Source organism: Danio rerio, chromosome 8, assembly GCF_052040795.2.
Source record: "Danio rerio strain M-AB ecotype USA chromosome 8, GRCz13ab, whole genome shotgun sequence".
Lineage (NCBI taxonomy): Eukaryota > Metazoa > Chordata > Actinopteri > Cypriniformes > Danionidae > Danio > Danio rerio.
In genome coordinates, this window is record NC_141028.1 from 881893 (window position 1) to 905222 (window position 23330).

At 38.7% G+C, this 23330-nt stretch overlaps 1 protein-coding gene across 5 annotated transcripts; it reads right to left on the reverse strand.

Moving 5' to 3' along the window:
- Positions 1-737: 737 nt before the first annotated feature.
- Positions 738-23283, reverse strand: gramd2b (GRAM domain containing 2B). 5 transcript variants are annotated; one of them, XM_087264148.1, is made up of 15 exons: positions 23148-23283; positions 18506-18668; positions 17642-17755; positions 13690-13777; positions 12869-12938; positions 10128-10231; positions 8835-8930; positions 8688-8759; positions 7686-7769; positions 7466-7580; positions 2640-2735; positions 2407-2488; positions 2160-2261; positions 1229-1310; positions 738-841 (listed from the first exon to the last, which is right to left on the reverse strand). In XM_087264148.1, the coding sequence occupies exons 3-15, from the start codon at positions 17719-17721 to the stop codon at positions 797-799; spliced, it is 1116 nt and encodes a 371-aa protein (XP_087120274.1). In that variant the 5' UTR covers positions 17722-17755; positions 18506-18668; positions 23148-23283; the 3' UTR covers positions 738-796. The 5 variants fall into 5 exon arrangements, with proteins under 5 accessions (XP_087120274.1, XP_087120275.1, XP_087120272.1 ...); XM_087264149.1 differs by lacking the exon at positions 23148-23283 and adding an exon at positions 18840-19031 and having other exon boundaries at positions 18506-18766; XM_087264146.1 differs by lacking the exon at positions 18506-18668.
- Positions 23284-23330: the final 47 nt, after the last annotated feature.

Genomic DNA, 23330 nt, shown 5'->3' on the forward strand with positions numbered 1-23330 from the left:
CCAGCTCCTCCAGGGGGATCCCGAGGCGTTCCCAGGCCAGCCGAGAGACATAGTTCCTCCAGCGTGTCCTGGGTCTTCCCCGAGGCCTCCTCTCGGTGGGACATGCCTGGAACATCTCCCTAGGTAGGCGTCCAGGAGGCATCCGAAACAGATTGCCGAGCCACCTCAGCTGACTTCTCTCGATGTGGAGGAGCAGCGACTCTACTCCGAGCTCCTCCCGGGTGTCAGAACTCCTCATCCTATCTATAAGAGTGCACCCTGCCACCCTGCGAAGGAAACTCATTTCGGCCGCTTGTATCTGAGATCTTGTCCTTTCAGTCATGACCATTTAAAGTGAAATAACTGAACATAAATGTAGGAGGCTGAGAGAAGTACTAATTTTAGGAGAAATTTCAGACGGCTTTTAGAGGTTTTTGCATATGAGTTCTTCATTTACACTGCAGGGCTGCTGAATGCTGGATTCTGATTGGCTGATGGTCACTCTCTGGTGTTTGGTTATTGTCAGATAAAGGCACCGCTAAAGTAGTTCCGGCAGGTTTAGAGCGCATTACAGCTCCATATCACTCCGCTGAATGATAAGAGGGATTTCACAGCTACAGCAGTCAGAAAACACAACAGAAGGAGGAGATGTGGAGGACACTAGTGACGCACACAGCAGTTTGAGGAGGACACACACCTGATTAACACACTCGCACACACAACATCTCAACAGTGGGTTCAGCAGAGGGGACGTGTGATCAATTATTCCTCATTATGATGGTTTATTGACACCAGTTAAAGCGTCTCAGACTCTCCATCAGTCCGTCATCGTGTCCATCAGTCTCTGCAGGCTCCTGTGAATCTGAGCATCAGCATCGGTCAGCAGAGGTGGAAACTGGTCTTATGTCATTAAGTACATATATTAAGCATATGAGCCCGGTTGCATGAAAGCCCATGGGTTAGGAAATCCATTAATTCTCAGGTTAAAGGAACCAGGAGCTATTACTGGCAGTAAGATTCTGTAGTGTGCAATCAATGAACTCTACGCTATGCCAGAATGGATAGCAACGCAACTGACAAAGGTCATGTGATCTTGACAAATTGTGGATGTAGTATGTTCCGATTCCATTCATACTACCAACCCTCACCACATAGAACACACTTTGATAACAGTTGTGTGATAAGTTCAAACTCAAATCTAGTATATAGTCGAGTAGTAGGTGATTTCGAAAAAGAGTTTCAGACAAACCTTCTCCAGCCTCAGGAGACAGGCGGACAGAACAGAGCAGACCTCAGCTGAATCTCCAGCGTACACGCTTATATGTCCATCCCTGCAGTAACACACACACACACACACACACACGCACACACGCACGCACACACGCACGCGCACGCGCACACACACACACACACACACACACACACACACACACACACAGAGTTGCTACATTTACAGTTGCTATGGTAACACAACAACTACAGCCATTGATCTGTTATGGTGAATCTACAGTTGCTATGGTAACACAACAACTACAGTAATACATTTCCTATGGTGATTCTACAGTTGCTATGGTAACAACAACTACAGTAATTGATTTTCTGTGGCGATTCTACAGTTGCTATGGTAACACAACAACTACAATAATTGATCCGATGTGGTGATTCTACAGTTGCTATGGTAACACAACAACTACAGTAATTGATTTTCTGTGGCGATTCTACAGTTGCTATGGTAACACAACAACTACAATAATTGATCCGATGTGGTGATTCTACAGTTGCTATGGTAACTCAACGACTATAGTAATTAATCTGTTGTGGTGATTCCTCAGTTGCTATGGTAACACAACGACTATAGTAATTGATCTGTTGCGGTGATTCCACAGTTGCTATGGTAACACAACAACTATATTAATTGATCTGTTGTGGTTATTCTACAGTTGCTATAGTAACACAACAACTATAGAAATAATCTGTTGTGGTGATTCGACAGTTGCTATGGTAATATAACATGACCAATACTGTAGTTTTCTACAACTATACTGCAATACACCACAGTTTACTGTAGTAAAACATTTGGTTAGTAAATACCACATTATTTACAGCATACTGCACTTTAATATAGTATTGTTTAGAAGCGTGTGTGTAAATGTGAGTGAGATGATCAGCTTGATGTTCACCTTTTGTGTGGCAGCTCCATGGAGAGCAGAGCCATCAGCCGCTCCTCCAGACTGACCATCTTAAAGGCCATATAGCAGGAGGAGAAGAGCAGCACACACACCCTACACACACACACAATCACACACACATGGGTGGTTCATGAGGACTCTCCATAGGTGTAATGTACTTTCTGTGGCAAATTCTGAATGTCAAAAGACCTGTTTTTGTGTGTCTGTATCTGTGTGTGTGTGTGTGTGTGTGTCTCACAGTGAGAGGTAGATCAGCACCAGTGTGTTCAGAGAGAGAGAAACAGGTCTGAGTGTCTTCATGAGCTCCAGATCGGCTGATGCTGAAACACACACAACATACTCTGACTATCCTCACACACACTGCACATCTCTAAGCCTGTGTGTGTGTGTGTGTGTGTGTGTGTGTGTGTGTGTGTGTGTGTGTGTGTGTGTGTGTGTGTGTGTGTGTGTGTGTGTGTGTGTGTGTTTTACCAGTGTATGGCAGGTTTTTAGTGCTGTCAGTCTCTTGTTTGATGTGTGGATCCAGTTCACCGTCTCGTTTCGTCACCTGAGAGCGCTTCTGGAACTCTGAAAAACACAGATTATGCTGAAACACGGGCATTTTTAAATGTAATATAGTTCACATAGAATATTTTACATCCAACAATGACATCAAATGCCACAGAGACACTAGCCGCGTTTCCACTATTGCGCCTAAAGCGAGTGTGCCAGGGCCAGAGGCCAAAGTGGGCTTTCTCGGGGCCAGCGGCCAGCCTTTTTCGGCCTGCCGAATACCTTGGACCAAAGAGGGCCAGCTCGGGCTTCAGGACGGAGTTAAAGGAGAGGTGGAGATTGCCCGAGACATCAAAATCCAGTTCGTGATTAGTTGGTGTGCACGGCTGAATGTTCAGCAGCTTATCTCTGGTGTAACTGATCGTGTTTGATAAACATAAAACCGGACAGACCAACAAAAACAGTGCAAACACTGGAGAGCTCCACACCAAGGCGGCCATCCGCGGCGCCATCTTGACGAGGTCAATAATCACGATATGTTGTGGTGACAGTTGATATAGTAACACAACATATATAATAATAGATCTGTTGTGGTGATTCTACAGTTGCTATGGTAACACAACTACTATAGTAACTGATCTGTTGTGGTGATTCTACAGTTGCTATGGTACAACAACTATAGTAATTAATCTGTTGTGGTGATTGTACAGTTGCCATGGTAACAGAACACCTAAAGTAACTGATCTGTTGTGGTGATTCTACAGTTGCTATGGTAACACAACAACTATAGTAATTGATCTGTTGTAGTGATTCTACAGTTGCTATGGTAACACAAAAACTATTGTAATTCATCTGTTGTGGTGATTCTACAGTTGCTATGGTAACAACAACTATAGTATTTAAACTGTGGTGGTGATTCCACAGCGTCTGGTAAAGATGGCATTGTCATCATAACACTAGTTTTCTGATTGCACATGAGAACATGCAGCAAACAAATCAATAAATGAGGGAAAGAAAACATACAGCTGCTCAGTTTAAGACAGGGGTCACCAACCTTTATGAAACTGAGAGCTACTTCTTGGGTACCGATTAATGTGGAGGGCTACCAGTTTGATAAACACTTCTCAAATAACAAATTTGCTCAATTTACTTTTAATTATACTTTGTTTTTGGTAATAATTAATGATTTTCATCCATGTGAAGACACTGACCATGTTAATGATTCTCACAAAATGTTATCAACAATGATTTAACAGGGTAGGAAATGCCCTGTATTTAATGTATCAATGTGCAACACTTTATTTTTATATATCTCTGCAAATATTTACATTTTTAAATGATTACTTCTATATTAGATGAAGCTTACTGGTAAGTGGTGCTATGGTGAGCTATTTTTAGAACAGGCCTGTGGGCAACACATGTGATCCTCGCGGGCTACCTGGTGCCTGCAGGCACCATGTTGGTGACCCCTGGTTTAAGACATTCCATAAACACCTTATAGGCCAGGGTTTTTCTGCTTATGATCACCCTTATGTTCCCTATTAAATGTAATTCTGTTGCATAAAATAATAAAGTAGTTTAATTTATGAGTGACATTTCTCTGCGGAGTCCTTCTCGATGTTTCAACGTGTAATAATTGAGTTTTTATCAAGTTTAAATAGTGTGTTTGTGCATGAAACATGTGCGATTAGATGCCTGTGTGTGTGTGTGTGTGTGTGTGTGTGTATGTGTGTGTGTGTGTGTGTGAGAGAGAGACCAGGTGAAAGAGCGCTCGCTTGACAGCTCTGTTGATGTTGTGAGCAGCTGGGATTCTTTCTCTCTTGATTTTGGAGATAATACACAATATGAACACAACTGAAAGACATACAACTCTACAAATGACGTGTCCACCTCTGTATGCTCAACACAATAGTGTCATATCTAGATAAAATAGCCTGAGCTATATTAAAATCATTTAAAGAGTTACAAATATCAGATATAATAAAATCACTTTAAATAAATAAACCAATATAAAACAAACAGAAGCTAGAATAATTTAGGGATATACACTACAGATAAATTAAACCGTTTTAAGCCATTTAAACTTTCATTTATAAAGGCCTCTCTGAAAAGAAGCTTTTAGATATTTACTAAAAACAATAAACAGCAGAGGAGCTTTAAACTAATATTGATAAAGTATTTGGAGATGATGATATTAATCAAATCCTGCAAGCAGAGCATTATTGGGGTGAGTGAAAGCATCAGAAACCACCTTCTGTTTACATTTACATTGAGTCATTTAGCAGACGCTTTTATCTAATGAGGACAAGGAAGCAATTTACACAACTATAAGAGCAACAATGAAGAAGTGCTGTAGGCAAGTTTCAGGTGTGTAAAGTGTAAGAAGCAAAACATTAGTCATTTTTTTTGTAATACAGTTAGAGATCAGAGTCAGAGATGCAATTGCAGATTAGGAAGTGTAGTGGAGACTAAATAGTTGAGTTGTTAGTGGTTTCTTGAAGACAGCGAGTGACTCTGCCGTTCTGATGCAGTTAGGGAGTTCATTCCACCAACTGGGCAGATTGAACGCGAGAGTTCGGGAAAGTGATTTCTTCCCTCTTTGGGATGGAACCACGAGGTGACGTTCATTCACAGAACGCAAGTTTCTGCAGGACACATACATCTGCAGAAGTGAGAGCAGATAAGAAGGAGCAAAGCCAGAAGTCGCTTTGTAGGCAAACATCAGAGCTTTGAATTTGATGCGAGCAGCAACTGGCAGCCAGTGCACACGGATGAGCAGCGGAGTGACATGTGCTCTTTTAGCTTCATTAAAGACCACTCGTGCTGCTGCGTTCTGGAGCAGTTGAAGACTTTTGATAGAGTTAGCTGGAAGCCCGGCTAGTAGAGAGTTGCAATAGTTTAGTCTGACAAGAACAAGAGCTTGAACAAGGAGTTGAGCTGCATGTTCAGATAGGAAGGGTCGGACCTTTCTGATGTTATAGAGTGCGAATCTGCAAGATCGAGCAGTTCTAGAGATGTGGTCTGTTGTGTCATCAGTCCTGCAGCGCTGCTTTACAAAGGCATTGGGGAAAACTGCACATAAAATTGTATTCTTCTCAAACAAGTGCTTATATTTTCATATGAGGTGGTAAAATAAAAAATAAAAATGTTAAATGTAGAGCTTTATTAGTGGATATCTGCTGAGCACATCGGTATATTTTATTACCTGCTGTAATGTCCTGAAACACTTTCCTTTACCTAAGATAACTGAATAATCTGCAGCATCCTTACATTATTCTCCTAATAAAGGTGAATCGGCTATGAAGTGTCATACAGTCTAGGGGAATATGAATCTGTTCGGGTCTCTCTGGAGCATTTGGGCTGAATGTTTAACGTTGTCTATCTAATCGAGGATGTTATAAACACATTTTATAGCGAGTTATTAGCGGAGCATTTGTGTGGTGTTATATTATGGATGGTGCGCTGGGTCCCTCCGCTAGTGGCGAAAGCACTCGATGCCAACAGTGGTTCGGCGAGTAAAGGAATATACTGAATGAAGCACACAGTCTGTGCGTTTAGACATATACTGTGCTGCTGTACAGTAGCGGCTCATCTGTGTGTGTTGGTTGTCTTCAGTTTAATGGTGTCGTGATGATGTGATGTGTGCTTGATCCCTGCTGAACTGGGCGGATTGTGTGACATTTGATTCGGGGATGTTCTGTGGGTGGAGTTTGGGTGACATGATTTCAGCCTCACTGCACATGCTCCCGGGATATTGGCACAGCACGGCCCGATAAAAGCCCTGGCTCGCACTGGCCTGACACTGGAAATGCAGCTATACTGTGAGGGGCTGTTCACATTAGTGATGGGAAGTTCAGATCATTTTACTGACTCGGATCTTTGAGTCTCGTTCATCAAGATGAACGAATCTTTTTCGAGTCATTTCGTTCATTTGGTTCAATTTGCCAAAATATTATTAAAATGTTACAAATTGCTTTCAAACACATCTACAACTAGCCCAAAAGGTTAATTGCATGACAAATAAGTAATAAACAGAATATAAGAAGGAGAAAATAATAATTCAGTGTTGAGCTGCTCTTTTGCATATGAAGGTATTGTTGTCTCTGTGCTCAGCTCACCTCTTCATGTCTTTAAATTTCAGGGGTTCATTCACGTTACACTGACAGTCACATATAATCTTAATCAATGCACAGTCTAAGCTGATAGGAGCCATGATCGTTCGTTCATCACGTGACAGAATGACTCAAACCCGAGGACTCGAGAGATGAACGGTTCAATTCTTTTTCCGGCTCTAAACGCGTATGATTGGCCCGTGATGAACGAGTGACTCAGACCCGATAGAGGACTCGAGAGATGAGCGGATCAAAACTTTTTCCAGCTCTAAATGCGTATGATTGGCTTCTGCCAATGTGATGACTTGAAATTAACAATACCAGCACAAATGTGCGCACGCGTGGATGAACGAATCACTCCCTGAGAGGACTCATAGTTCCCGAGTCCTATTGAAGATTCGTTCAAAATGAACGAATCGTTCATGAACGACCCATCACTAGTTCACATTTCACAGTGTGTGCAAGCAGTGTGACGCACTCCCATTTTCCAAATGTTTTCCATCGTATTTTGTTTTTCTAATAATAATAACGTCAAGTTAAAGGCTTTTAAAGGTATATTGACCAACCTCCTGGTTTCAGTGTATCTGATGTGTGTGTGTGTGCTGGTGTTTCAGTAAACCTAATGAGTGTTTGTATGCGCGCACTAGTGTTTCAGTGAATCAGATGTGTGTGTGTGTGTGTGTAGACCCTCACTGGCTGTTTTGCTGTACTCTGGAGCCTCTGGACAGTCTGAGCTGCTGCTGTCCTCCGTCCGCTGACCCGTCTGTCTCTCAGGAGCATCCAGATCTGACAGATCAGCACTGAAGTCCTGCAAGCACACATGCACACAGGCACACACGCACACACGCACACACAGCTAAGTGTGAATGATAAATAAGTGACGACTGATGAAGAAGTAAAGAGAGACTCATACTGCAGTCAGTATTGCAGGATGATGAAGATGATGATGATGATGATGAGCTCTAATGCTGCTCTGAGCCACTCCAGGAGTTTCCTCCTGCAGAAAAAGAAAAAGAAAAACAAAACAAACAAACAAAACACAACACAACACAACACAACACAACACAACACAACACAACACAACACAACAAAACAAAACAAAACAAAACAAAACAAAACAAAACAAAACAAAAAAACAAAACAGTCAGACAAAACACTAAACACACTTAAAATAATACAACACACACTAATGGAAATAAAATACAACATAAAAGCTAAAAAAATATATTTTATTTAATTTTATTAAATTTTTTAATTTTTTGTTTAAATATCTATTTAATTTTTGCAATTATTTTATTTATCATTTTTACACATTTTTATTTAATTTCTGTATATTTTATTATATTTATTCATTTTCTTTTTAGCTCAGTCCCTTTATTAATCAGGGACTAACCACAGCAGAATGAATCGTCAACTATTCCAGCATATGTTTTAGGCAGTGGCTGCCCTTACAGCTGCAACCCAGTATTGGGAAACATTCATACACGCTCTTTTACACCCACACACACACACACACACACCCATACACTACGGCCAGTTTAGTTGATCAGTTCCCCTATAGCGAATGTGTTTGGACTGTGGGGGAAACCGGATCACCTGGAGGAAACCCACGCGAACGCAGGGAGAACATGCAAACTCCACACAGAAACGTCAACTGAGCTGAGGCACAAACCAGCGACCTTCTTGCTGTGAGGCAACAGCGCTACCCACTGCGCCACTGTGCCACCCAAATAATAAAATAATTATGATAATAGTTAAATTTAATAACATTTTTAATAAACAATACCTATAGTTACAAACAAACAATAAACAAAGGTTTGGCCAATAAATGACCTAAAACTGTAATAAAACATCACAAAAATAGACTTTAAACCACAAATAAATGTAAAACAAACAAACAACTGAATAAACTTACGATCATATGTGGACAGACGGACATCAGGACCTTGTAGGTTGTGTCTCGAGACAGAAAAGAAACAAACACATGCTGCAGAAATAAGAGAGATGAGAAACACAAGCGCTTCAGTGACAGACGGATATGATGATGCTCAGTGTTTTTTACCCGCTCGAGTGCAGTCGAGATGACCAGAGCGTTCGGCACCAGGATGGCAGTTTTGGTTTTCTTGATGACGGTCACAGAGGACACTGGAATGGCGATCTGAGGGAAAACACATTATAATAAACTACTCAAATCAAAGCATTAAGGTTACTAAATACGACTTTTTCTAATCTTCTGCAAATGATTTGAGTGCAAATGTTTAAATGCTTTGAGTCTGGGCTGGGTCAGTTTATGACGAGGAATCCTGCTTCAGAAATAACTGCCTCAGTCATCTTTCCATCAAGCAAATTTCTCGTGTTAGCCTAATTGGTTGGCGATATGTGTTGGGGTGGGGGGTGGAATTCCAGGACTTTTCAGGAGACGGAACAATACGGGAGAAAGGCGGGAGATGGGTCTGAAAATACGGAAGACTGCAGGGAAAAACGGGAGTGTGTATGGGTGGTAGTGACCCACAACAAAGTTTTGTTTACGTCATTCTCGCAGTCCTGTAGATTTACTTTTATCGGCTAGACTCCGGCCTCACAGCTCTATGAATGTCAGTGCCGTCACTTAATGATCCACGATTGGTAAACGTAGTCTTCACTAATAAAATAGCTCCGCTACTGAAAAGCTATTTGATTTATAAAGTAGCGACGCTACCGACACACTACTGAGAAATGTAGTTAAGCTAGTAGCCTCACTACTTACTTTACAGTGTGAATAAAACTATGAAGAGTGTGTGTGTGTGTGTGTGTGTGTGTGTGTGTGTGTGTGTGTGTGTGTGTGTGTGTGTGTGTGTGTGTGTGTGTGTGCTGCATGCTGAAAAGGACATTTATGAATTATGAAATGCAGAAATGTGTCAGTTACTAAACTGGAAGATTATTTTTGTTTGTTTTGGGGAAAAATGCACTTATTTTGACTCATTATTTATAAAAGAAAACAATAATACTCATGACTCATGATTTTTTGGATTAATACGAAGACAAAAATAGGTTGTTAAGTGTACGAGTCTGATTTTCTAATTGATTTACTTGTAACTGTGATGTTTTGTGTTTATATATGATATGATAAAGTAATGAGTTTTGACATATGGTAGACTCTAAAAAATATTATGTCAATTTAAGTTGGGTAAAAGATGGACTAATTTGGTTCTATAAAGTTGGAAAAGCATTTTGTGTGTGTGTGTGTGTGTGTGTGTGTGTGTGTGTGTGTGTGTGTGTGTGTGTGTGTGTGTGTGTGTGTGTGTGTAATTGCCCTTAACTGCGCCTATTCTTATATTTTGTGATTAAAAGTGTTAAATCGTGTTTTGAGGCTGACCTTTGTGTCTTTTCCGAACACTCTGGAATGGAAGCAGATCCAGTTTTCGGAGACGAAGAGTCGACCCTGATAGAGAATATCTTTCTGCAGGGCACACGTATAACCTGGCGGACAGAAGACAACACTAATCACTCTTCTATAGCCGAGCTGGAGGATTACTGAAGAGCTGTACTCACTTACTGATCACTGATTACATAATAAACTGTGTAGTCAGTAATTTAATCTCTTAGATTACACATTCAAAATAATGTAATTTCAATACTTTTGGATTACATTTAGATTACTTTGGAAATGTCTGACTACTTTTGGTTTGCATTTAGATTACTTTGGTACAGCACAACTACTTTTAGATTACAATTGGATTACTTTGGAACTGTCTGACTGATTTTGGATTACATTTGGATTACTTTGGAACTGTCTGACTGATTTTGGATTACATCTGGATTACTTTGGAACTGTCTGACTGATTTTGGTTTGCATTTAGATTACTTTGGAAATGTCTGACTACTTTTGGTTTGCATTTAGATTACTTTGGTACAGTCCAACTACTTTTAGATTACATTTGGATTACTTTGGAACTGTCTGACTGATTTTGGATTACATTTGGATTACTTTGGAACTGTCTGACTGATTTTGGATTACATTTGGATTACTTTGGAACTGTCTGACTGATTTTGGATTACATTTGGATTACTTTGGAACTGTCTGACTGATTTTGGATTATATTTGGATTACTTTTGAACTGTCTGACTACTTTTAAATAACATTTGAATTACCTTGGAACTATCTGACAGGTTTTAGATTACATTTGGAGTACTTTGAAACTGTCTGACTGCTTTTAGATTAAATTTGGATTACTTTTGAACTGTAATTAGTAACTAATTACAGATTACATGACAATATTTTTTTTGTCAGTAATATGATCTCTTAGATTACACACTTATGGTAATGTAATCTGACTATGTTTGGATTACATTTAGATACTTTTGAACTGTCTGACTACTTTTGGATTACATTTAGATTACTTTGGAACAGTCTTACTACTTTAAGATTACATTTGGATTACTATGGAACTGTCTGACTGATTTTGGATTATATTTGGATTAATCTTGAACTGTCTGACTACTTTTGAATAACAATTGAATTACCTTGGAACTGTCTGACAGCTTTCAGATTACATTTCGATTCCTTCTGAACTGTAATCAGTAACTAGTTACAGATTACATGACAATATTTTTTATCAGTAATATGATCTATTAGATTACACACTTATGGTAATGTAATCTGACTACATTTGGATTTCATTTAGATTACTTTTGATCTGTCTGACTACTTTTGGATTATATTTAGATTACTTTGGAACTGTTTGACTGCTTTTAAATTACATTTGGATTAATTTTAAACCTTAATTACTTACTAATTACAGATTACATGACAATATTTTTTGTCAGTAATATAATCTCTCAGATTACACTATTTTTGTAATGCAATCTGACTACGTTTGGATTACATTTAGATTACTTTGGAAATGTCTGAATACTTTTAGATTACATTTCGATTTCTTTTGAACTGTAATCAGTAACTAGTTACAGATTACATGACACTATTTTTAGTAAGTAATATGATCTATTAGATTACACACTTATGGTAATGTAATCTGACTACATATGGATTTCATTTAGATTACTTTTGAACTGTCTGACTACTTTTGGATTTTATTTAGATTACTTTGGAACTGTTTGACTGCTTTTAAATTACATTTGGATTAATTTTGAACCTTAATCAGTTACTAATTACAGATTACATGACCATAGTTTTTGTCAGTAATATAATCTCTCAGATTACACATTTTTGGTAATGTAATTTGACTACGTATGGATTACATTTAGATTACTTTGGAAATGTCTGACTACTTTTGGTTTGCATTTAGATTACTTTGGATCCGCCCGACTACTTTTAGATTACATTTGGATTACTTTTGAACTGTAATTAGTAACTAATTACAGATTACATGACAATATTTTATGTCAGTAATATGATCTCTTAGATTACACATTAATGGCAATGTAATCTGACTATTTTGGATTACATTTAGATTACTTTTGAACTGTCTGACTACTTTTGGATTATATTTACATTACTTTGGAATTGTTTAACTGCTTTTAAATTACATTTGGTTTAATTTTGAACCATAATCAGTTTCTAATTACAGATTACATTTTAAGTCAGTAATATAATCTCTCAGATTACACATTAATAGTAATGTAACCTGACTTTTTTTGGATTACATTTAGATTACTTTTGAACTGTCTGACAACTTTATGATTACATTTGAACCATAGTCAGTTACTGAATACAGATTATATGAAAAAAAATATTGGTCAGTAATGTAATCTCTCAGATCCATGGTGTTGCAATATGACTACTTTTGGATTACTTTTAGATTACTTTAGTTACTGATTACATTACATTTGGATTACTATATATGGGTAGCAATGGATTCAATGAACTGTGAAATATTTACTGTCATTGTGTGTGATATCCTGAAGTGATCCATAAAAAAATAACTGTAATTTGATCTGGTCTGATTGATTTTTAATATGATTACATAATTCAGATTATATACACTCCAGCTATGGTTTTAAATAAAGCTCAGTGCTTCTTTTCTCCTCATGTGTAAGTCACTTTGAATGCAAGAATCTGCTAAAAGAATGAATGAATAAATGTGAATGTGAGCGTACTCTGCCTGAGCTTCTCCTCCTCACTGACGTCCTTGAACACTTTGTGATATTGAGAATTAGTGCGGGGAAACTAGAACACAAACATCATCCATAGTCAGTGATACAGATCAAAATCATAACTGATAATGCACATTAAATCTCAGATCTGTTATGAAGTTTTAAAATGCGACCCTGAGCACAAAACCACAGGTCTAATTTTACAGTATCTAAAAATAAACTGAATGGATCAAAATTATACATTTTGTATGGCAGAAAGCATTAGAGTATTAATATTAGAGTATAAAATCTAAATTTGTAATTATTAATGTACATCAGTACACAAGTTTAAATTGTTCTAAATTTGATCAATAATTATGATATACAAAATAGTATATATATATTTTTTATTTTTTGTCTTGTTTTCAGCCCAAATATCTAAAAATTATTAAATCAAGAAGCATTTTTTAGACAAACAAAAAAGATTGTGTTGTTTTCAGAAATAATGAGTCAAAATTTAGTGAGTTTTTCCTTAAAACAAGCAGAATAATCCGGCAATGAGGTGAGGGAAATAAACTTTTGTCAAAAAGAAAAATAAGATTATTCTGCTTCCACATTGTCAGATTAAGGAAAAACTCACTTAATATTTACTCATTATTTCTGAAAACAAGACCATATATTTTGTTTGTCTATAACCATATATGTTTTTCTTCTTGATTTAATTAGTTTTAGATATTTATAAAAACATGACAAAAACTCTAAGACAACTTTTTTTGTTTGCTGTGTAGCAATTCACACATCATTAAAATCTAGCAGATCTGCTGTTATATTTCTGATTTATTCACCTGGAAAGACTGCGGTTTCCTGCGTTCACACTTCAGTTCAGAGTCACTCTGGATTTGCAGAAGTAATGAAGGGTCAAACGTTTTAGATCTGAATCAAGACACACGTGGAGTGAACACGTTAGTTATGATTGAGTAAAGCAGTAAAGGGCTGAATACTAGTGCTTGATTTTTGGACTTGATAATGAATATTTTAGTTTTATTTTTGGAATAATTATATTATTTTATTTATTGTATTTATATAGCAGGCTTCAGTGCTAAGGTTTATTTTTCTACTGGTCCGATCGGGCCAATGATTCAGATTTTTACTTGCCCTGGCAAAATGTCCACTGGCCCCACCAAAAACAAAAGAAAAGAGAAAAGTTAATAGCTATTATTAGCCACATATTTTAAATGATGTGTCAAAAACAATGTCTGTGAATCTAGAAATTTAAATATTTAAAAATGGTACTAAATGTATAATTAGCAAAAATATAAGTGTTATGAAAACAGAAATAGCAGTGTAGAAAATGTGCAGGTATTTTAGTGAAGTTTATTTATAAACTAATGTTGAGAGGATCATGTGCTTATGATTGCTTGCAGCCTGTATTATCCAATTTATGATTCACCAATCAGACGACTCCATAATCACTATAAATACCCTCAGTTACATATAACAGCCATCTTCGTTTTGAAGAATCCCCCCTTCCACCCCTACTCCTCCTCCTTTCCTAGATGGGTGGCCCAGTGGTTAGCTGTTGCCTCACAGCAAGACTTCTCTGGTTCTAGTCCTTACCAAGCCAGCTGATGTTTCCGTGCGGAGTTTACATGTTCTCCCCGTGCTCACATGGGTTTCCACCAGGTTTCCAGGTTTCCTCCCACCGTCCAAAAACATGCAGCTTAAGTTAATTGACTAATCGGCACCATAGACATGCTGCTAGTCAGTAGTTATCTCTTAAGAGCGATCACTATCTGTTCATCAGCTACTACAGCAGAGGAGTTCTCCACATCTACCTGAGCTCAAACTCCCCTCTCGCCATGCAAACGGGAGGGAGCCCCGGGCATCTAGGATCTTACGAGCTCAGGGCTCTCTCCCGGGACAGCATGCCAAACCCGCTTTATAATCAATCATCAGCTAAGAGTGGACTCTTGAATTGCAGTATTTAACAAAAGGCGGCCGACTTGTCATCGTGACATCACTTCATTTTTTTCGTCGTCGTGTTGTACCCATGTAAACGTCTGCTTCCAAGATGTTAGAAACACACTATCTTTTAGCCTTGTAATTTGATGTTACCGCCATGTTGCCGTCTCTTCGCTGTACTGGTTGTTACCAGGTTACGGCAAAAAAAATTGCATGTTCAAAACATCAAATCAGATAAGAGGAACTGAAATATTGGAGTTCACGACATCACATAGAAGGTAGCAAGGCTTGAAAAGCACTTGAATTGCACACAATTAACAAAAAGTTGCAGGCAAATGAAACTCATATCCCGATTGGGCCAGTAATGATCCTGTCTACTGTCCCAAGCGTCTCTCACGCTGGCACCAGGCCATCAGGCAGTCCTTACTGTTGAGCCCTGTATACAGTTGAGGTCAGAATTATTCGCCCCCCTGTTTATTTATTTGCCCAATTTCTGCTTAGCAGAGAGCAGATTTCAACACATTTCGGTAACACTTTATAATAACTACACACTATAAATCATTTATTAAGCATTAGCAAATAGTGAACTCATTATCCGTTAAGCATTAACTCTACATTAATAAATGTTAGTCAGCAGTTTATAACTGCAGCTAAATGCTGTATTCTTGACTTATAATCACATTTAAAATGTGCTTAATAATTGTATTTTCATACTTAGTAAATTATTACATTTTCATTACTAAATTAAGTATCGCATTATTTACAAACCAGTTGTATTTAAGAGTAGTTGAGGGTTTTTAGGATCATTCAGAATGAGTTAGTAAATGATTAATAAACTATTGAAATCAACATTTATAACTCTTATAGCCACAGCCATGTCACCCTGCAGCCCAAGACCGGTTACTCACTGAAGCTAAGCAGGGCTGAGCCTGGTCAGTACCTGGATGGGAGACCACTAGGGAACACTGGGTTGCTGTTGGAAGTGGTGTTAGTGAGGCCAGCAGGGGGCGCTCAACCTGTGGTCTGTGTGAGTCCTAATGCCCCAGTAAAAGTGAAGGGGACTCTACACTGTCAGTGAGCGCCGTCTTTCGGATGAGACGTTAAACCGAGGTCCTGACTCTCTGTGGTCATTAAAAATCCCAAGGCACTTCTCGTGAAAGAGCAGGGGTGTAACCCCGGTGTCCTGGCCAAAGTCCCTCTATCGGCCCTTACGATCATGTCCTCCCACTCATCCCCATCCACCGAATTGGCTCTATCACTGTCTCTCCTCTCCACCAATAGCTGGTGTGTGGTGAGCACAATGGCGCCGTTGTCCTGTGGCTGCCGTCGCATCATCCAAGTGGAGCTGCACACTGGTGGTGGTGTGGAGAGACCCCCCCTCATGATTGTGAAGCGCTTTGGGTGTATGGCCATACACAATAAATGCGCTATATAAACACACATTACATTACACTACATTACATTATTATTTAGCCATATAATAATTGTTACTAAGTATGTTGATAAATGCTTTATTAACTCAACTTCACCTAGTTTTGTGGCCTAATCTAAAGTGAGGACTATTCATGCTTTATACATCCTTTATAAATGACAAATAAAGGCTCAGAATCAAATGAACGATAATCTGTGCAATCTTTTCTAAAATGTAAAATTACTGTAAAGTTTAAACATTGCTGAATAACAGGAGTGTCAAAATACAACAAAACTGGATAAAACAACAATATAATAATTAAACAATGTAATAAAATGTAATGTTTAAACTCTACAGTGATGTTATTTTAGAGCAGGTTGCAAAGATTTATTTTTTATTTGAAGTGCAGTTTCATTTGTGTATCTTTAATTGAATAGGGATGAATAATGTCATTTGTCCTGTTCAGAATTTAACTGAGCCTTTATTTGTCATTTATAAAGGATTTATAAAGCATGAATAGTCCTCACTTTAGATTAGGCATCAAAACTAGGGGAAGTTGAGTTAATAAAGCATTTATCAACATACTTAGTAACAATTAGTATATGGCTAAATAATAAGAGTTATAAATGTTGATTTCAATAGTTTATTAATTATTTACTAACTCATTCTGAATGACCCTAAAAACCCTCAACTACTCTTAAATACAACTGGTTTGTAAATAATGCGATACTTAATTTAGTAATGAAAAATTAATCATTTACTAAGTATGAAAATACAATTATTGAGCACATTTTAAATGTGATTATAAGTCAAGAATAGAGCATTTAGCTGCAGTTATAAACTGCTGACTAACGTTTATTAATGTAGAGTAAATGCTTAACAGATAATGAATTATTTACTAATGCTTAATAAATGATTTATAGTGTGTAGTTATTATAAAGTGTTACCCACATTTCTAATCATAATAGTGTTAATAACTCATCTCTAATAACTGATTTATTTTCTCTTTGTCATGATGACAGTAAATAATATTAGACTAGATATTCTTCAAGACACTTCTATACAGCTTAAAGTGACATGTAAAGGCTTCACTAGGGTAATTAGGGTAAAATTAGGGTAATTAGGCAACAGTGGTTTGTTCTGGAGACAATCCAACACTAATATTGCTGAAGGGGCGAATAATATTGACCTTAAAATGGCTTTAAAACTATTAAAAACAGCTTTTATTCTAGCCCAAATAAAACAAATCAGACTTTCTCCAGAAGAACAAATATTAGAGGAAACACTGTGAGAAACTCCTGAATCTGTTCAACATCATTCAGGAACTAATTGAAAGAAAAAAATATATATTCACAGAATGGTGAATAATTGTGACTCAGCTGACTGTCATCATGAGTTAATGGGTTAATTAGCAGCGGTCTGACCTGACGAGGACTGCTTTTCCTCTCCTCGCAGTGACCTCAGTCTCGCCCTCCAGAGGAATGAAAGCATCAGGCCTCGTCATCTTCTGTCCTTCATCCTCGTCTTCAGCACAATGACTGTCAAACACACACAACATCATCACACACACCTTTCCTTCAGCTTATCCCCAGATCAACAAACGTCCCGCTTTATATTCAAGCGCACCTATAATGCACCTTCTGTACGCGGATGGGCAGAGGTGTGTGTAGTATAGTGTGTCCACAGTCATAATAATTATTTATTAATTAATTAAATAATTAATTATTTCATTCATTCATTCATTCATTCATTTTCTTTTATTTTCTTTCATTTTCTTAGTCCCTTTATTAATCTGGGGTCACCACAGCAGAATGAACCGCCAACTATTGCAGTATATGTTTTACACAGCAGATGCCCTTCCAGCTACAACCCAGCACTGGGAAACAGCCATACACACTCACTCACACTCACACACACACACACACACACACACACACACACACACACACACACACACACACACACACACAAACACAAACACAAACACACACACACACACACACACACACACACACAAACACACACACACACAAACACACACACACACACTCCACTATACTCATTTCCCCTGTTTTAGACTGTGGGGGGAACTGGAGCACCCGGAGGAAACCCACGCCAACACGGGGAGAACATGCAAACTCCACACAGAAACACCAACTGACCCAGCCGGGACTCGCTGCCCTATTACTTCCCTTACAACATTACATAAACGTAAAAACAACGCTTCAGTAAAACATCAGTCATATGAAGTGAGACGCGTCACATTGAGGAGAATAAAGCTGCTTTACCTTCAGCTGCAGATCTTCAGACTGAATGAAGCTCGTCTTCATCTAAATGAAATTACAGCGCAGTTCTGGAGCCACACATGCGGTGTTCAACCTGAGACGACGCTTCTGCTCTCAGTCTGGGGTTTAGAGTTACTGAAACTCAATATTTCAGCCTCAATAAACTCTGATGATGAAGATGGAGGAACACAGCTGACCTGAGATCAGTCTGATGATCATTTGTATACACTCAATCAAGCTCAGACACTAATACACACACACACACTCACACATTCACATTTACACACACATGCTCACACAAACACTCACATTCAAACACTCTTACACACACACACACACACACACGCTTACATGTATACTCACACATGTTCAGAAAAAAAAGTCAAGATGGCCTCACGGTGGCTTAGTGGTTAGGACTGTGGCCTCACACCAAGAAGGTCACTGGTTTGAGTCCCTACTGGGTCAGTTGTTGTTTCTGTGTGGAGTTTGCATGTTCTCCCCGTGTTGGTGTTGGTTTCCTCCGGGTGCTCTGGTTTCCCCCACAGTGCAAACACATGCGGTATAGGGGAACTGATCAACTAAACTGGCCGTAGTGTATGAGTGTGTATGGGTGTTTCCCAGTACTGGGTTGCAGCTGGAAGGGCATCCGCTGTGTAAAACATATGCTAGAATAGTTGGCGGTTCATTCCGCTGTGGCGACCCTTGATTAATAAAGTGACTAAGCCGAAAGAAAATGAATGAATGAATGAATGAATACTAACATGGCTGTAAATATACAGCTTATTATCAGTCAGCATGTCCAGCAGAGGATTAACATTATACTTGTGAAATGTGTGTGTGTTATTGATTATTAGTTGATCTGATGTTCAGTGTTTGCTGACAGAAACAAAGTCCTTCAGAAAGTCAACAAACTCTGCACAGAGAGAGCAAACACTGCCAATATCAAGTTTTACCTTTGGCATGTTTGGATGTACACTGCGTAAAATATCTGTAAATCAGCAGTTTTTCAAAGTTTGTGATTCATATTTTAAGTTCTCCTCATTTATTTCTGTTGTTGATTTGCATTATGGGATTTTGATCATTTCTGGACAGCTTTTAACCTTGAGCAGCTGTGTTTTCTGCACAGGTGTATTAGGGGTGTCAAAACTCAATGTTACTTAGATTGACTGCAATGCAGACATGAACAAATCTGTATCACTCAGTAATAATCATAACTGGCTATTATGTACTAAAGTTATTTATCACATATGTGTTATATGGTGGTAACTTACTATGGCGAGGGAAGAGACTGACAGTAAGAAAATCAGAGAACTACTTAATAAGCAGAAAACTGTGCACAATGCACTGCATGCACTACAAAAAAATGCTTTTCTTACTTAGATTTTTTAGATTTAGTCTTTTTTCTTGTCCAAATATCTAAAAATTCTTACATCAAGAAGCATTTTTTAGGCAAGTGAAATATATTGTCTTGTTTTCAGAAATAATATGCCAATATTAAGTGAGATTTTCCGTAAAACAAGCAAAATAATCTGCCAATGGGGTGAGCAAAATAATCTTACGTCAGAAGAAAAAACAAGATTATTTTGTTTACCCCATTGGCAGATTATTTTGTTGTTTTAAGCAAAAACTCACTTAATATTGCCATTTTATTTCTTAAAACAAGACAATTTGTTTTGCTTGTCTAGAAAATGCTTCTTAATATAAGAAATTTTGGATATTAAGACTAGAAACAAGACAAAAAATCTAAGCAAGAAAAGCATTTTTTTGCAGTGTGTGGGTTTGCTGGACAGTCTTTTTACTAACAGGTAAGTACAGCAGAACCAAGCTAAGGGTTAAGACAAGGCAAGGCAAACTTTATTTATAGAGCACAATTTAGAGCACTTAGTTAATGAATTCAATTCAATTTAATAGTTGACAAATGTTCCAAATATATTTGTATATATTTACAATTATTTGGTATCACATTATTTTGATGGTGCATTTGAGTATTTGTGGTCTGTCTGCTTAATATCTGCTGATAAACAGACATTTAACAGACTATAAGAACATAAGTACATGTCAACTTACACTAACTAGTTGGCATGTAGATGTAATGCAACTTAAACTCAACAAACAGACCATCAAAATAAAGAGTGACCAAATATTTATATATAATAATCAAATAAAATATAATTAATACATCATATTATTCATTCGCTCATTCATTCCTTTTCTTTCAGCTTAGTCCCTTTACTAATCAGGGGTTGCCTCAGTGGAATGAACCGCCAACTTATCAAGTATATGTTTTGCCCTTCCAGCCGCAACCCAACACTGGGAAACACCCATACACTCATTCACATACATATTCTAATTTAGCTTACCCAATACCTCTATAGCACATTTGTTTGGACTGTGGGGGAAACCAGAGCACCTGGAGAACATGCAAACTCCACACAGAAATGCCAACTGACCCAGCCTGGACTTGAACCAGCGACCTTCTTGCTGTGAAGCGATCGTGCTATCCATGCTTTTTAAAGTGTTTCAGTCAGATTTCAGGGCTCATCAGTACAGAAACTGCATTAGTGAAAATAACCAATGATTTACTCTTAGCTGTTGATCAAGGGTGCATCTCGCTATTAGTTTTACTGGATCACAGTGCCGCATTTGACACCCTCAACCACAATATCCTCATAGACCGCTTAAAGTCTACAGGTGTCCAGGCACAGGCTCTACAATGGTTTAAGTCATACTCAGCTGACCGTTACCAGTGTGTGAATATTAATGGACAGCCTTCACCAGTCAGCCCAGTAAAGTATGGGGTGCCTCAAGGATCAGTTTTAGGCCCTTTGCTGTTTACAATATACATGCTACACTGGGAGACATTATTAGAAGACATGGGACCAGCTTTCACTGCTATGCAGATGATACTCAATTATATATTTCAACTAAACCTGACGAGACGTCTGAACTGTCTAAACTAACTGAGTGTATTAGAGATGTTAAAGACTGGATGACCAACAATTTCCTTCTCTTAAACGCAGACAAAACAGAATTATTACTTATTGGGCCTAAATCCTGTACACAGCAGATCTCGCAACTCAATCTACAATTAGAGGGATACAGAGTTAGCGTTAGCGCTACTATAAAAGATCTGGGTGTCATATTAGACAGCAATCTAACTGTTGAACACCATATATCCCATGTCAGAAAAACTGCCTTCTTTCATCTGAGAAATATCGCTAAATTACGAAGTATGCTCTCCATCTCAGATGCAGAAAGCTAGTCCATGCTTTTATGAGCTCTATGCTGGATTACTGTAATGCTCTGTTCGCTGGCTGTCCAGCATCCTCTATTAACAAACTTCAGCTAGTACAAAATGCAGCAGCCAGAGTTCTGACCAGCTCTAGAAAATATGATCATATCAGCCCAATGTTCTCCTCCTTACACTGGCTGCCTGTTCAGTTTCATATTGAATTTAAAATATTACTCCTCACCTATAAAGCTCTAAATAATCAAGCTCCTGTTTATCTAACCAACCTTCTGTCTCGCTACAATCCAACCCGCTTTTTAAGATCTCAAAACACAGGGCTTCTGGTAGTAAGTAGAATAGCAAAGTCCACTAAAGGAGGTCGAGCCTTCTCCTTTATGGCTCCCTAAACTCTGGAATGGCCTTCCTGATAATGTCAGAGGCTCAGACACACTCTCTCAGTTCAACACTAGATTAAAGACTAAAGATCTAAAGATTTAAAGACTTTAAAATCTTTTTGGTAAATGCAGCACACAGAGGTATGATACATGAGTGTCACCCACGCATCTCGTTTATATACACAACAAACAGCAGCTACGCTAATTATTCTCTTTATTCTCTATTTCCATCTGGAGATACTCATCTCGAGGCCCTCAGAGATTATGCATTCCCACTGATTCGATCCAAGACCAGCGACGAGATGATCCCAAGGTTTCCATAATCCTGGACCAGGCCGTATCCTGAGCTGCTGCTGTGGTGGTCATGCAGGAGTGGAGAGCATGAGACTGATTCCAGTGATGCTCCAGGGACAGACGAGTCTTCGCTGATGTCCAGCTTCTCCAGCGCCTAGACTGCAGCTCTGCACAAGACGTTTGGCCAGTGGAGAAATGGTCGTGCTCAACAGAGTCTGGTTTCTCTCCAGGTTTTTTATCCTTTACTTTTGCCAATTGGTGAAGTTTTTTCCACGCCACTGGCTTGCATGGTTCGAGTCCCAACACAGGCTCATTTTGAAAAGTAGTCCCATGGACGTTTCTGGAGACCACAAAATACATCCAGGGAGGTATCTATTTTTGCAGGGGTTGTTTTACACGAATCCGCGAGAGGCTGCTTTGTGCGCTTTTTCGTATCTTGAATGTCTCTCGTGGGTGCTCTTGCGTAAACCCACCAGAGGCCGCTGACGACCGACTGAATGACTGATTGACTAGGCGACCGGCTAATCGACTCACCCACCCTCCTCCTTCCCTAAACCCAACTAATTTTACAGACTGACCCGCCCACCCACGTACTTCCTCTAAACCCAACCGACAATTTACAAAATTCGTCCAGAAAAGGAACAGCCCTCGTGTGCATGAGTGTGTGTGTGTGGCTGTGTTAGTGTATATGAGTGTGCATGTGGTTGTGTGTGTGTGCTGGTCTTACCGCAGTAATACTTCACTCTCCATGTTTTGCTGATGTGGAGGAACCGAACACAGGGGTCTGAAAGCGTCAGTCCTGCTCTGAGGATCATCACACACACACACCGACAGCTTCTCCATCAGGACGACTGACAGCGAGTGTGTGTGTGTGTGTGTGTGTGTGTGTGTGTGTGTGTGTGTGTGTGTG